Source organism: Paralichthys olivaceus, chromosome 7 (genome assembly GCF_024713975.1).
Source record: "Paralichthys olivaceus isolate ysfri-2021 chromosome 7, ASM2471397v2, whole genome shotgun sequence".
Lineage (NCBI taxonomy): Eukaryota > Metazoa > Chordata > Actinopteri > Pleuronectiformes > Paralichthyidae > Paralichthys > Paralichthys olivaceus.
Window position 1 is genome coordinate 19,327,843 of NC_091099.1, and position 12,614 is coordinate 19,340,456.

General features: G+C 41.1%; 2 protein-coding genes across 4 annotated transcripts in view; one reads left to right on the top strand and one right to left on the bottom strand.

Annotated features, from left to right (window-relative positions):
- The window catches only part of kcnq1.2 (potassium voltage-gated channel, KQT-like subfamily, member 1.2), a 188,104-nt gene extending 185,105 nt beyond the window's left edge, over window positions 1–2,999 (bottom strand). Inside the window, exon 1 of one of the 3 annotated variants that reach the window (XM_069529029.1) lies at window positions 2,103–2,999. The gene's annotated coding sequence lies outside the window, so the exon portion shown is untranslated. Of the gene's footprint in view, window positions 1–1,064; window positions 1,341–2,102 lie in introns of those variants that run through there. The other 2 variants (XM_020079206.2, XM_069529028.1) reach the window with 2 other exon arrangements.
- A 149-nt stretch (window positions 3,000–3,148) lies between these two features.
- On the top strand, window positions 3,149–11,971 carry mrps35 (mitochondrial ribosomal protein S35). Its single transcript, XM_020079212.2, has 8 exons — window positions 3,149–3,349; window positions 4,704–4,756; window positions 5,032–5,199; window positions 6,625–6,685; window positions 6,820–6,959; window positions 8,587–8,696; window positions 8,992–9,061; window positions 11,471–11,971. Exons 1-8 carry the CDS (start codon window positions 3,214–3,216, stop codon window positions 11,738–11,740), a joined length of 1,008 nt encoding a protein of 335 aa, XP_019934771.2. The 5' UTR covers window positions 3,149–3,213; the 3' UTR covers window positions 11,741–11,971.
- Window positions 11,972–12,614: the final 643 nt, after the last annotated feature.

A 12,614-nucleotide genomic window follows, 5' to 3' on the forward strand; every position in this document is an offset into this window, starting at 1 on the left:
CAGGAACCCATTAAATTGTGGTGTGGATCCAGTATTATCTCTATCTTTAACATTGCGAGTTGGGATGTTTTTCAACATTTTCATTGATTTCTCCGAAAAACATTCATGGATGTTAATGAAAAAAAAGTCAGACGTGTTTAGGGTAGTGTGGGATATTTATGAGTTTGCAAAATTTGGTGCAGACCCAAATAAAAATACAGATCTAGTGAATTGAAATCATGAGGGGACTCTTGGTTTCACTGATTATTATTATTATTTACAGTCTGAGGATTAAAGGATTGTCTGTGATTCCAGGTGATTACTTCACTAATTTAAGATATACCTTCTAATACAGAATACAGTAGAATAGGTTTATTGTACAAATGGTGCAAATCAGGAACACACCCTTAAATATTCTATGTAATATAAACTAGTCTGGACAGAGGGGCAGTTTTAAATATCAGGTTCAAGCTACCTCAGTCCTATGGGACTGACAGTATGTTTTATTTATAAGTGTATCATTGGTACGTATGTTGCTCCCTGTGCCAGGTAGAGTGATGGATGTGATAGGTGGCCGGATGTTGCCTAAATGGATCGGAAAAAGGTCATCATGGGACAAGAGGGGAGGACTAATTGTAGACAGCAGCCGCCCCCGTGCATGTCTGTCCTCAGCTGTGGGGAAAATGATGACAGCAGCCACATGCAATGCTGTCCTCCTGTAGATAGAGTTTCTAGCTTTAAAGCTGCTCTCACAATGAAGTGGCACAAGCACGGGCTGCTGCTCTGCAGGGGGCAGGACTCTACGGTTACAGGATTGTGTGACTTTCCGTTCAACTGAACCGACCTCAGTGCCTTGGCACACGAATTACGAGACAGCATCTGGGTTCAAATGAATTAACAACATCTGGCTTCTTTTTCCAGAACTTAACCAAAAAAAAAAACAAAGCAAGAGCAGGTTAGAGTCTGTTTAATGAAGCTGCATCATCAAGCAGATGTTAAGTCAATATTTGCATCGATGAAGCGCTTCTGTTTGCAGCTGAGACCTCAGAACATCACACAACAAACTCAAATGTCAAACATCTTACCTTTAACTCCAAATGCGCATCTCAAGTTGTTATCGGCGGTAAAAACACAATATACAAGAATCCCCGAGGCCAGAAAACAAGTCCCTCTTATGTCTTATCTTTCAGTGAGAACATTTACAGTCACAAATAAACTTGAATTATCTCGCAGCGCTGGGAAACACAGGTAACATGGAGACAGCGGCTGCAGCCTGCAGATCCTGAGTCTGTGAGGAGCATCGCTGCCTGGGTGATGCGTTCAGGACGCGTGGGAAAAAGTGGATGAGTGGATGAATGGATGGATGGATACATCATTCTTTCAATGTTATTTAAAAATATGAAGTCATGTGCATATATTTCTTCAAACAGGCCAATAAATCAATACAAATCACTCTACTGCAAACTGTGAACAATGTTACGTTATTTATATCATAAAATGTTCATATCCATCACATCTATTATTTCTTTAATTATTTTGGCTCAGTTTTTTTTGGGGGGGGGCGGTGTTTATTTTTATTTCTATGTGCTAGGACACTGAGAGCATTGCTAAGATGGAGTCAAATTCCTTGTATGGATATCTACACATACTGTTAAATTCGATTTGATCGATCATTCTGAATATGATATATAATGTAAAATAAATTCAATATGGTAAATAATGCCAATTATTTCTATGCCACATCACAATTAATTTGGTTAATGGACATTTACTTATATGTGACACAACCTACATATTTAGATCTTATATTATATTTGAAATAAAGTTGTGTTAAGTCATAAATAGAAACCTGGAGTCAGGCCAAAGGTCAGAGGCACAGGGCCCCCTAACAGGTTTATCCAGCTGTTCACCTTGGCGTTGTTGTTTTTTTCTGACTGTGTCTGAACATGTTAATGTTACAACATGGACCACATGGGTGTGTAACCAAAGAAAGTTGTTTATGTGTCTATTCATCTGCTTGACAAGAGTAAACAACACTTTTTACATGCTGGCAAGTTTTTGTACATGACAGCTGCTGGCAAACAACAACACAAATGACAAACTTCTCAGCCATGCAAACTTACCCCACATGCAGACCCTTCTCTTTTATTCTATAGGATATAGGCTATAGTTCATTTCTTTAAATATCTACACACAAGTTCCCTCTGCTTCTCCACATAGTGAGTTCACGTAGTGAACTCTGCACGACAATCAGTAGAATAACAGCGCAGAAAAACTTAATCTCCCAACCTTGTTCAAACCGGTTCTAGTTGAAAACAAGACCTTGCTTAAACCTCACTGTTACTTTACTGTGGGTGTATTATATTTCCATGTGGCAAGCTGTCGCCACAGGGCACTGTTTGTTTGCGATGCGTAAGGGATATTTTACGAGGGTACGCGAACGCACCACAGATTTCAAACCCTCAGCAGCTGGCGGACAGAGAGAAGCTGGTCACACGTGGATGGAGAGAATACACCACTGTACACACAGATGAAGAAGAGACTGCTGCCATTCATCTTTCAACGAACATGTTTTATATATAATCAAATGATTGTTATATGTTTTTCATTAACGTATTCAGCCTGGATGATATCCCATCATGCATCAGACTCTGAGTTTTATTATAGTAGTTCATCTCTACGAAGGAACAGAAAATTATTTCTGCAACAAATTTGTAAAACTGATTAACCATTTGAATCTTCATATTTTGGGATGAAGGCAACACAAAAACGACTTTTCAACTAAAAATCAATTGATTATTACAGACAAATAACTGAATTGATCATAAAATATCTACAATTTCTCTGATGGGTTTATACAACTTAACCCAAGGCTTTCAAAAGAATAAATAAATAAAAAATAATAACAATAAATATCTTATTAAACATATACGCTAAATAAATAAAACACCACTATACCCCAAAACTGTTCATGTCTTGTCAAAATAAGATAGAGGACGAGATGGAAGACCTGATATTCTCGATTCTATAATTCAAATGTGCAAAACTAAATTTTATAAATGTCAATCGTTTAAATCTCCAGGACCACTGGAGATCTGAGGCCCCTGCAGTGAGCTGTATCTCCACACCTGCTTTGACCTGTAGGGGGCGCTACACACACAAACACTCTAGATGAAACCCTTCGCAGTTCTCCGTGTTTGTCCCCTCGCTGGTTGCCGTAGTCATTGAGGAAACATGGCTTCACACAGCAGTAAAGTGTTCCTGTGTTTCTTAGGTCGAGCTAATGTCCGTGGACCTGGACTTCAGGACACACTCCACAGAGTCACGTACTCGACGGCTCAGTCTGTGAACACCGCCGCCGGGAACAGAGGTGAGTTCCACTGTCGCTACACACGGGGGCTAAGGCTAATTCACAGGCTACATGCTAAGCTACCTGGAGGAGGTGCTGTCACCAAGGTCTGTTCAGCTGCTCCTGTCCTCTGACACGAGCTGCTCCTGTCCTCTGACACGAGCTGCTCCTGTCCTCTGACACGAGCTGCTCCTGTCCTCTGACACGAGCTGCTCCTGTCCTCTGACACGAGCTGCTCCTGTCCTCTGACACGAGCTGCTCCTGTCCTCTGACACGAGCTGCTCCTGTCCTCTGACACGAGCTGCTCCTGTCCTCTGACACGAGCTGCTCCTGTCCTCTGACACGAGCTGCTCCTGTCCTCTGACACGAGCTGCTCCTGTCCTCTGACACGAGCTGCTCCTGTCCTCTGACACGAGCTGCTCCTGTCCTCTGACACGAGCTGCTCCTGTCCTCTGACACGAGCTGCTCCTGTCCTCTGACACGAGCTGCTCCTGTCCTCTGACACGAGCTGCTCCTGTCCTCTGACACGAGCTGCTCCTGTCCTCTGACACGAGCTGCTCCTGTCCTCTGACACGAGCTGCTCCTGTCCTCTGACACGAGCTGCTCCTGTATTTACACTGTGGTGAGTTAGTTACATGGGAGGACAAACACTGCGGGGATCGGTCTCATGGATGTTTTCACTGGTTCATCATGTCATCCATCATCTGGCTGAACTCCTCATAGTGATCTGATCATTAAAATAAAGATTTAAATAAGAATAAAAATGCCTTTATCGTCATTGAACACGGTGGACAATGAAATGATAGAAATAAGAGATCAATTTAGAGTTCTTTATAAAGTAGTATTGCAGAAACTGAAGCATAATCTGTCGATTTAATGGAACTAGAACAATGTGTGTGTGTGTGTGTGTGTGTGTGTGTGTGTGTGTGTGTGTGTGTGTGTGTGTGTGTGTGTGTGTATTCTAGTACACATGTATATACATATTCTTTTCTTAATTGGTTTTAATTTGGTCAGAAAATGTCCATTGCAAGTTTGAAATGATCAGTGTGGTATGAAATTGTCCGTTGTGTTAATAGTTAAATCAACAATGCTGATGATTAAAAAGCTGGAGTTAGGAATACTCAGCAAGTTTGTGTGAAAAGACTTAATGACAATAAGACTGGACAAGATTTCAACCCCCCATTTACCATATCCATAATTACATCAGTGAGATTAGCTATCATTACTTCAAACTGTAAAATCCACCCGTCACATGCAACAAGCATACATTCTAATTGAGTGAGTGTAATGTTGTAAATACAAATAAATGTAATATAATAACAGTGTTCTATGTGTATTTCAAGTTTTGTCTGGCTAAATTGAATTATAATTGCAGGTCCTCCTGACAGAGGTGGTAGAGGACCCTTTACCAGAAAACCCAGGAGAGATGTAAGTGTGTCTTTGACATATTTAGCAAGGTGAATGTATTTGTATATTGTATCATCATAGGCAGAGGTCATTCAATGTGCTTTACAGAAGAAAATATGAAAGTACAGTTTAAAACCACGGAAAACATAAACAATGGTAAAACATTATAAATGTATGTAATTTGTAAATGTAATATGAAATTGAATGAAGTCACTTGCCTAGATGATTATAATCGTATCATGATATGATGAATTAAGTTGTCATGTGGCTTATCTCTGTAATCTGTGGGGCAACAGCCAGGGGAGCCCAGGACAGAGAAGATGTCGGTGGATCAGGACTGGACTGCAGTTTATCCATCAGCTACGCCCTTCAGATCCAACGCTGTGCCCCTGCCTGTGAGGATGGGCTACCCCGTGAAGAGAGGCATTCCTCCAGAGAAGAAAGGCAACCTGGAGCTCATCAAGGTCAGCCATCTTTACTTTACACTGGACCACAGGATGAGGGTAAATAGCGGACAGACAGGGGAGGTTGCAGGTTTAGAAATTAAAGAAGAAACACAGGAATACTGGTGATTACTTACTCAGACAACAATACATTTAAATATAATGATTTGATTGATAAATAAGGACATGTGCTTATGTATAAGACACTGAATGAAGCTCTCGGGCTATTTGCACATTGTTCAAAGTGTTTAAGATCTTCTGTAAACAATACTGAACTCCTTTTTCCAGAGGGGCTGTGTGTGAGAATGCAAATATCTGAGTTACTTCAGGCATTTTCCAGAACTTTTTATGCCAGCCCCCAAATAAAAATGTCAGAGTGAGCCGCTGTGAGAATACAGCAGGAAAATGACTGGAAAATTCTCAATGAGTGAGTGGGTCTGTTGATGACATTTGTAAAAATGCAACAGATGCAAAACTGTAAACAGCAAAAATAACTGAATCATCTCAAGAGGAGAAAGAGGTGCTGTATATTTAGAAGACAGACGAAGATGTCAAAGTTGACGACCAGGAGTATGAGAAGCTTTTGGTGGTATGTGTTGATGCCCGGGTTGAGGTGCAGATACATTTATTTACGTTTAAAATGTATGCGTCATATCCTGCGTACATGCTCTACCCAGGCACCATCCCTGGCCTGCGTGTTCGGACATCTTGTTGTTGTGAACGCATCTGACCCAAACTATGTCCTACTGCTTTTCAGTTCATGTCTGAAAGCAGCTTATGTAAAATATCTGTGTATCTTAGCATTTACCTACTTGTATTCACTATGTCCAGCTCAGATAACTGGAACAGGCCGGTGCTCCTGTGGCAGAGCACTTTTTTTCTGTGCTGCATGGCTCTGATGGCCCTGTTTCTGTGCCGGGATTACTGAGCTGCTGTGTCCAGACACCAGCTGCTCCATCTGGACTTGAGCCACTTGCCGATCCACTACTTTACCGGCCGCAGCTGGAATTCTGCCGTGCAGTGTGACACTAATGATTTCATTCTGTCGCTCTGCCACGAAGGGCCACACTGCTGCTCATCCCCACATCTATTTTGTCACATTAATCTGTGTTATGTTTTAAGTCATAAATTATAGATGTTAAGCCAGTAGTGTGGTCTAAGAGAAGTTTATCTCAGTGTTGGTATAGAATGTATTATATAACTATGTATTATATAATGTCCTTCACTAAAAAGATGAAAGATACATTTTGTTCTTCACTTTGTTTACCACGTGACTGAAAACCAGTTAATTCTGAAACTCAACATTTAGACCATAGCAAGTTTTTTCTTATGCTTTCTAAAATTGATTCTACGATTTTAAAACTGATTAACATTCATGACTTTTTATGACGTGAGTAGTTTTGCATTTTAACACCCACAAAACCTCTTGCTCATATTCCCTTTCAGATACCGAACTTTCTGCATTTGACACCAGCAGCCATCAAGAAACATTGTGAAGCTCTGAAACGTGAGTTCTGTCGTGAGAAAATCCATGTATTAATTTGTGTCACTTGTCAGGAGCAGCTATAATATACAATTATTTACTTTAAAACAAATATATAGGCTTAATAAACATGTGTCAAACTGTCTCTCTGTCATCAGCATTCTGTACCGAGTGGCCGTCGGCCTTGGACACAGACGCCAAATGTGATGAGCACTTCCCTGTTAAGTCTGAAAGCACAGACTACGTGTCTGCTGGTCCGTCGGTCAGAAACCCTGCAGCTCGCATTGTTCATCTCAAAGTGAGGTTTTTTTTTTTGTTTGAACACCATCTATTTTAACTTTCAATTTATTTCGCAAGGATATTGAATATATACAGGGTTTTGTACATATAGAGAAAGCCAAGTATGGAGAAACCAGACATGTAAAATGAGATTAGAGATTTACGGAGATGTATAATCACCAGCTGACATCATGTCCCTGTGACTTACGCTCATTGTCTATTGACCTTGAACCTAACAAATTATGCCATGAAGACAACAGAGATTAGTCGGAGATAATTATTTTACATATAATATGTTTTGAGACTTGGTGTTCTTGTGATGGTTGTAGCATTTAGTTTTTTAGGAATTTTTATTTTTTGGCGACTTAGTATTTTCACACAAAGATGAAACAAAACATTTAAACTTTGAGATATTTGTTCAGACATTTTTAATATTCCTCTTAATCCCCCCACCACCACTAATCCATAGAGATGCAATCTTCCCCACAGACCAGAACCATGCATGTAAACACATAGGAACATGCTACAACCACAGTCTGTAGGAAAAACATGCATTCTAAAGATCCATCAAAGAATTTAGTCAAGTTCATCAAACACACAACAGAAAAAACAAGGTGTTGACCTTGTTTGTTTGTTTGTAGTGACTGAAAATAGCTTTTTTCTGTTTTATTTTATTCTATGATGCTATAAGGTTTTCCATTTGTGAATAATACTTCTTCTTTTCAAAGCATACCAAAAGAATTCCAGCTCCACAACACTGATAGACAAGAACTTAAATTGTCCCTAACATGTTTGTAAAAAGTGGAAATCATTATCATGATCATTAATCAGCCGCCATCTGCTCCGCTGAGTCTCACGCCTTAGATTATATCAGTAAGGTAGGAATTATTCAGACATTAATCCTTGTGGATTAGGAAGAAAGATAGATTGGAGTCTGGAGAGTAAATAGGACACAGTTCAATAAGTGGAACAAACCCCTAGTTTCGTTTTAATAAAAATTGATTGTTTCATTTGGTTGTTTTGAACATTGATTTAGATGAGGTGTCAGGTTTCATCCAGAAAAAACACAGCAGACTTTAACTCTTCTGTCTCTGTGCATGTTTGTGGAGGCACTTCTAAACTACCTCCTTTGTGTTGCCAGTGCACAGAAAACATGCACAAATGTGTTTTATGTATTATGTTATTGTCTACAAATGCATGTTGTTGCATTTGATAAATTATATAAGTCAAAGCCATTAAAAACAATGTAATCATGGAATAATCTGTTTTCCATCTATGGTCTCTGCAAGGGGCTTAGGGGTTGTTCTGGGCCACAGCATGGATGCCATGATTTCATGTGCAATTAGTATGTTCGTCAAAAGACTTGAGTACACACACTTTTGGATCTGGTGCCTTTTCCACTGTTACTCTAGTAAAAGTAGAGTTAGTTTCTTTGTTGTGGATAACAAGCACATTTTGAATGGGCCAGTCAGTAAAAATACAAAATATTTTTCATTATTTGTGACGCCAGCAAAAAAGACTAATTAAATCACATCTGCTTGAATCTTGTCTTATTATCTTGTATTATTTTTCCATCCTGATAATGTGTCACATCCCGAGGACTGTTGCCTATATGATCAGATTATAATTCTCATGTCATTTCACAGGTAAAGATGTCCACTTTGAATCTTGATGACCATGCACGTAAGAAAATGATCAAACTTGTTGGGAAGAGATACTGCAAAGCCTCTGACGTGCTCACCATCACAACTGACAGGTAAACACTGCTTCCTTCAGTATAAAATTCATTAAAGTGCCTGATCCATACTGGATTCCTGCAGCTTATGCAGTTAAAAATATCTGCTATTGATGTTTTGGCCGATATTCTTTACATTATATACAAATAGTTTTCGTAAAGGCACATCTCAGACAATACATATGTGATGCCTCAATATCAACGGATAAAATCCTTCAATATATCTGGCAGGCTCTAGTTCAAAACACTCAATTATTAATTGAAAAAATAAATACTAATGTCCTCTCTTGTTTTTTTTCCTCCCCCTCTCTATCAGCTGTCCACTGAGAAAACAGAATTTGGAATATGCCATGTACCTGCTAACTGTCCTTTACCACGAGTCGTGGGTGAGTAGGAAAGATTTAGTTTTTCTCTTTGTATTTCTGTACTGACTGAACATCGAGCAGACACATCAGTTACCGGGGATGGAAAAATAAGGCCCTCTCCAAACCTGCAGCAGGTGCCTGAGCCATTTAGTGTCAACAAAGTGCCAGTTTAGTCTAAATGTGGGACTAATTGATCCAGGCCATTTAAAGATCCATCTTCTGCCCCTTCCTTACTCCTAACCAGCGATACCAGGGGTGAGCTGTGTGCCTGTCCACTGTCGTCACAGATCTCCTGTGACTGTGACCTTTTCCTCAGCCGTTCAACAAGTATCCATTCATTTAAAAGTCAATTGCTCCCTGGCATTACTTGTACCGATGACCCACTGTCCCGTTCCTTTAGTGTACCCTTCCTTCGAGTAGATCCGGTGCAAAATAATGGCCAATCTCATGCTCTCATACACTGCAGCATGAGCATTGTGATGTATTATGTATTGTAATTAATCAATGCAGCCCAGGAGGTACAGTGGGTCATCCACTAACTAGCATGGTCGCCAAAAGTGTTCTTGAACAAGACACTGTACCCCCAATTGCCGCTGAAGTGAATGTGACTTGTAGTGTAAGCACTGTGTGGTCGATTAAAAAGACAAAAAAAAGCACTATATAAATGCAGTTAATTTAAATTGTCCATTTATTGTGGAGATTTTTTATGGACAAGCTGTAATCTCACAAGATAGAGTTGGCATTAGTGCCATTCCTTCATCTTTGACATTTGCTTCCTGCTGGTGCCATGGCACTGTACCTTTTACCAGGGGAACTCTTGCCCAGAGATCTGAAAAGCCCATTGGCATCAAGAGTTGAATGGGCAGAAGGAAGGCAAACAGCAGCATAGTCCAGTTGACATTTCCCGACAGATGAGGAGAAAATAGGCGCTCTATCAGGTGTTGACCCTTATACTCATTTGCATTAAGCCGACCATCTTAACGAGAAGGAAACGAACCAGAGAGAGAAGTCTGCCACCAGGTCATTAGCTTCGGCGCCGATCGCATGAATTTGTCACCAGCCACATAAGAAAATGACTCTACCCTATTACAGTCATGGCTTAGTCACATTTAAAGAGAATCTTTCAACTGGTAAAGGTGTCCGAGCCAGGAGGCAGAACACTGTCCGCTGCCCTTTTGGACACACAATGGAAGGCACAGTGCTTGTCCAGCAGGCTTGTGGAAGCTGTGAGAGTGGCGTAGCGTTCAGGTTGTAACGCTAGCCCACAAAGAGTCGAATTGTTTGCAGCCACTGAGGTGATTTTATCTCCCCACTCAGAGAGACGGACCTTCCCTGATAAATCCAGTGTTTGCTAATCCAGGCCAGTGTTGGGGCTGACTGCTCAAAGCTGCCTCCAGCATGGACAAACATTTACCACTAGAGGCACTGCATCTGCTGTCGTGCCTTCGTGCTCAACACCTGTCCCATTTCGCTTTATGAACATATAACTGCTATTTGGCAGGCACATGAAGTCAATCAAGAAAACAGGCAAACATTTGTCTCCTGGCACGTTATCAGATGTCTTTAGACTAAAATACTTAATGATGGAAGCATTTCCCTCTCAAAAGCAAATGTTTTTCAACTGATCCTTTATTCCAGGAAGGTGCAACGCTAATGTTTTGATCTAAAACTACTCAGTTTTCATTATTTCAAAGGAAGCTGCTGAGTGTCTAAGTGTCAAAGGCTTTATCACTCACTCACTCGGGCCTGGCTCGGATCCAGACGGGATGTTATGTGGATCAGATATGTATAGCGGTAATGATGGTCATTAACCTCAAACACCTGGAGAGCAGCAGAGCTCAGGCTCAGCCTCTGCCCTGCTTTAAGCTGCTGCACAATGGAGCCTGTTGTTCTCCAGGGAATGTGACGTTAGCAAGACAGGCAGCGGACAGACCACTACATATGGAGAAATACTATCTCTGTGAGAGGAGCATCAAAGAAGGGGTGAGCCGCGACCAAGGACCCTCATTCTACACCTGTTGCCATACATTGTTCCCAACCAGAGGTCTGGCCTTAACCTCAAACTAAAGTATCAGATGCGTTCACAACAACAGGAGAATGTCTGTAACATTCAGGCGAAGTTCTGAATGAATGTATCTGGTTAGAACATTCAAGAGGCAGAACATGACATAAATTCCGCAGCGGAAAACACACAACGGTCTATCAACACCAGATTCAGTGCTTGTCAGTGGGGTTTTAACTAGAGGGCTGGCAGGAAAAACTCAGAAGAATGCCCACAGCAACTGACTCCAACATTTGCATTTTCACACACATACTGCCCTATTCTGAGTTTAGTGCATGTTTGCTACAGACAACTTTTTTCAATCAAGTTGGGTAGATTGTCTATCTGCATGTAAAAGTTAAATGATGTTTGTCTTTGTCATTCTCCAGAAAACAGAAGCCTGGGAGGCTGAGAAGACTGTGGCAGACATGGAGGACTACAGCTGGGAGGACAGCCAGTCCCAGAAGAATATCTTGGATACGTTAGTCCGCATGAAGGTGGTCGGGGAAGGAGAGGGCGAGGAGGTGCGAGAGCAACTGCTGGGAAGGAGAGAGGTGCAGGATTATAAGGACTCTGTCACAAGGCTGAAGAATGAAGGAGAGAGTGAGATCACCATGCTTCAGTACAAAGATGCCGTCAAGAAAGTATTCAGCCTGTGATGCAGATTTATCTACGGGTGTATTTACATGGAAACAGTGACCAAGGGCAACAGGAACCTGTGACAGGATCAACCAAAACATTTTAGACTCCATCATCTACCTGTAACACAAAGATGACAGCAGATAACTATTATTTCATTATACATCAGGATATTTCAACCTTATGTCTCTACTGAACTGTTAAATCACGTGAAGGATGCTGTCTTACAAAAATAAAAGTAATGAATGCTATCGTTAGTGTTTTGTGAAGTTCAATGTTAACGGTGGGTGAAGCTTTAGCCCCAGTCCATTACTTTGTGGCCCAACTTCAGGAGCGGGACCCCAAGTGAAAGGATGCTTTCAGCAGCACGCTGTTGAAAAGTGCTGCGCCCTTCTTAAAAAGCATTGGTCCGGAGTCCGTGTCCTTCCCCCAATGCACCGAGATGTGCTCAGCGGCAGGAGGGTTAAAGACAGAAGGCCAAAAGGCAAAAACTTTTCCTCTCTCAGCCCCACAAAGAACAACAAGGCACAGACAATCTGAAAACACTTTGAATTGTAGCAGGGTTTTTTATGCTTGGAAGTGCCCTCAGTTTAGTCAACTGGCAAACGTCCTCGAGGGTTTGGCATCATGAGCAGTTTAAACTCACTGAAGTACATCGAAATATAGGTCAGCCAAATGTGCATCATATCATCTTTCTTCGGGCAAATTGCTGTGGTAGAATACATCGGCTGAATTTGCGTCACTTGGTTAAAAAGTGAAACCCCCACATCATGACAACTGTTTTTAGTAATCTTAGCCATAAACTACTTGCCAGTTCAGTTTAAATACACATTATTACAGCCTCACTGCATCGAATTACTGCAACTACATTTCCATCTCTATCTGCTGAAAATA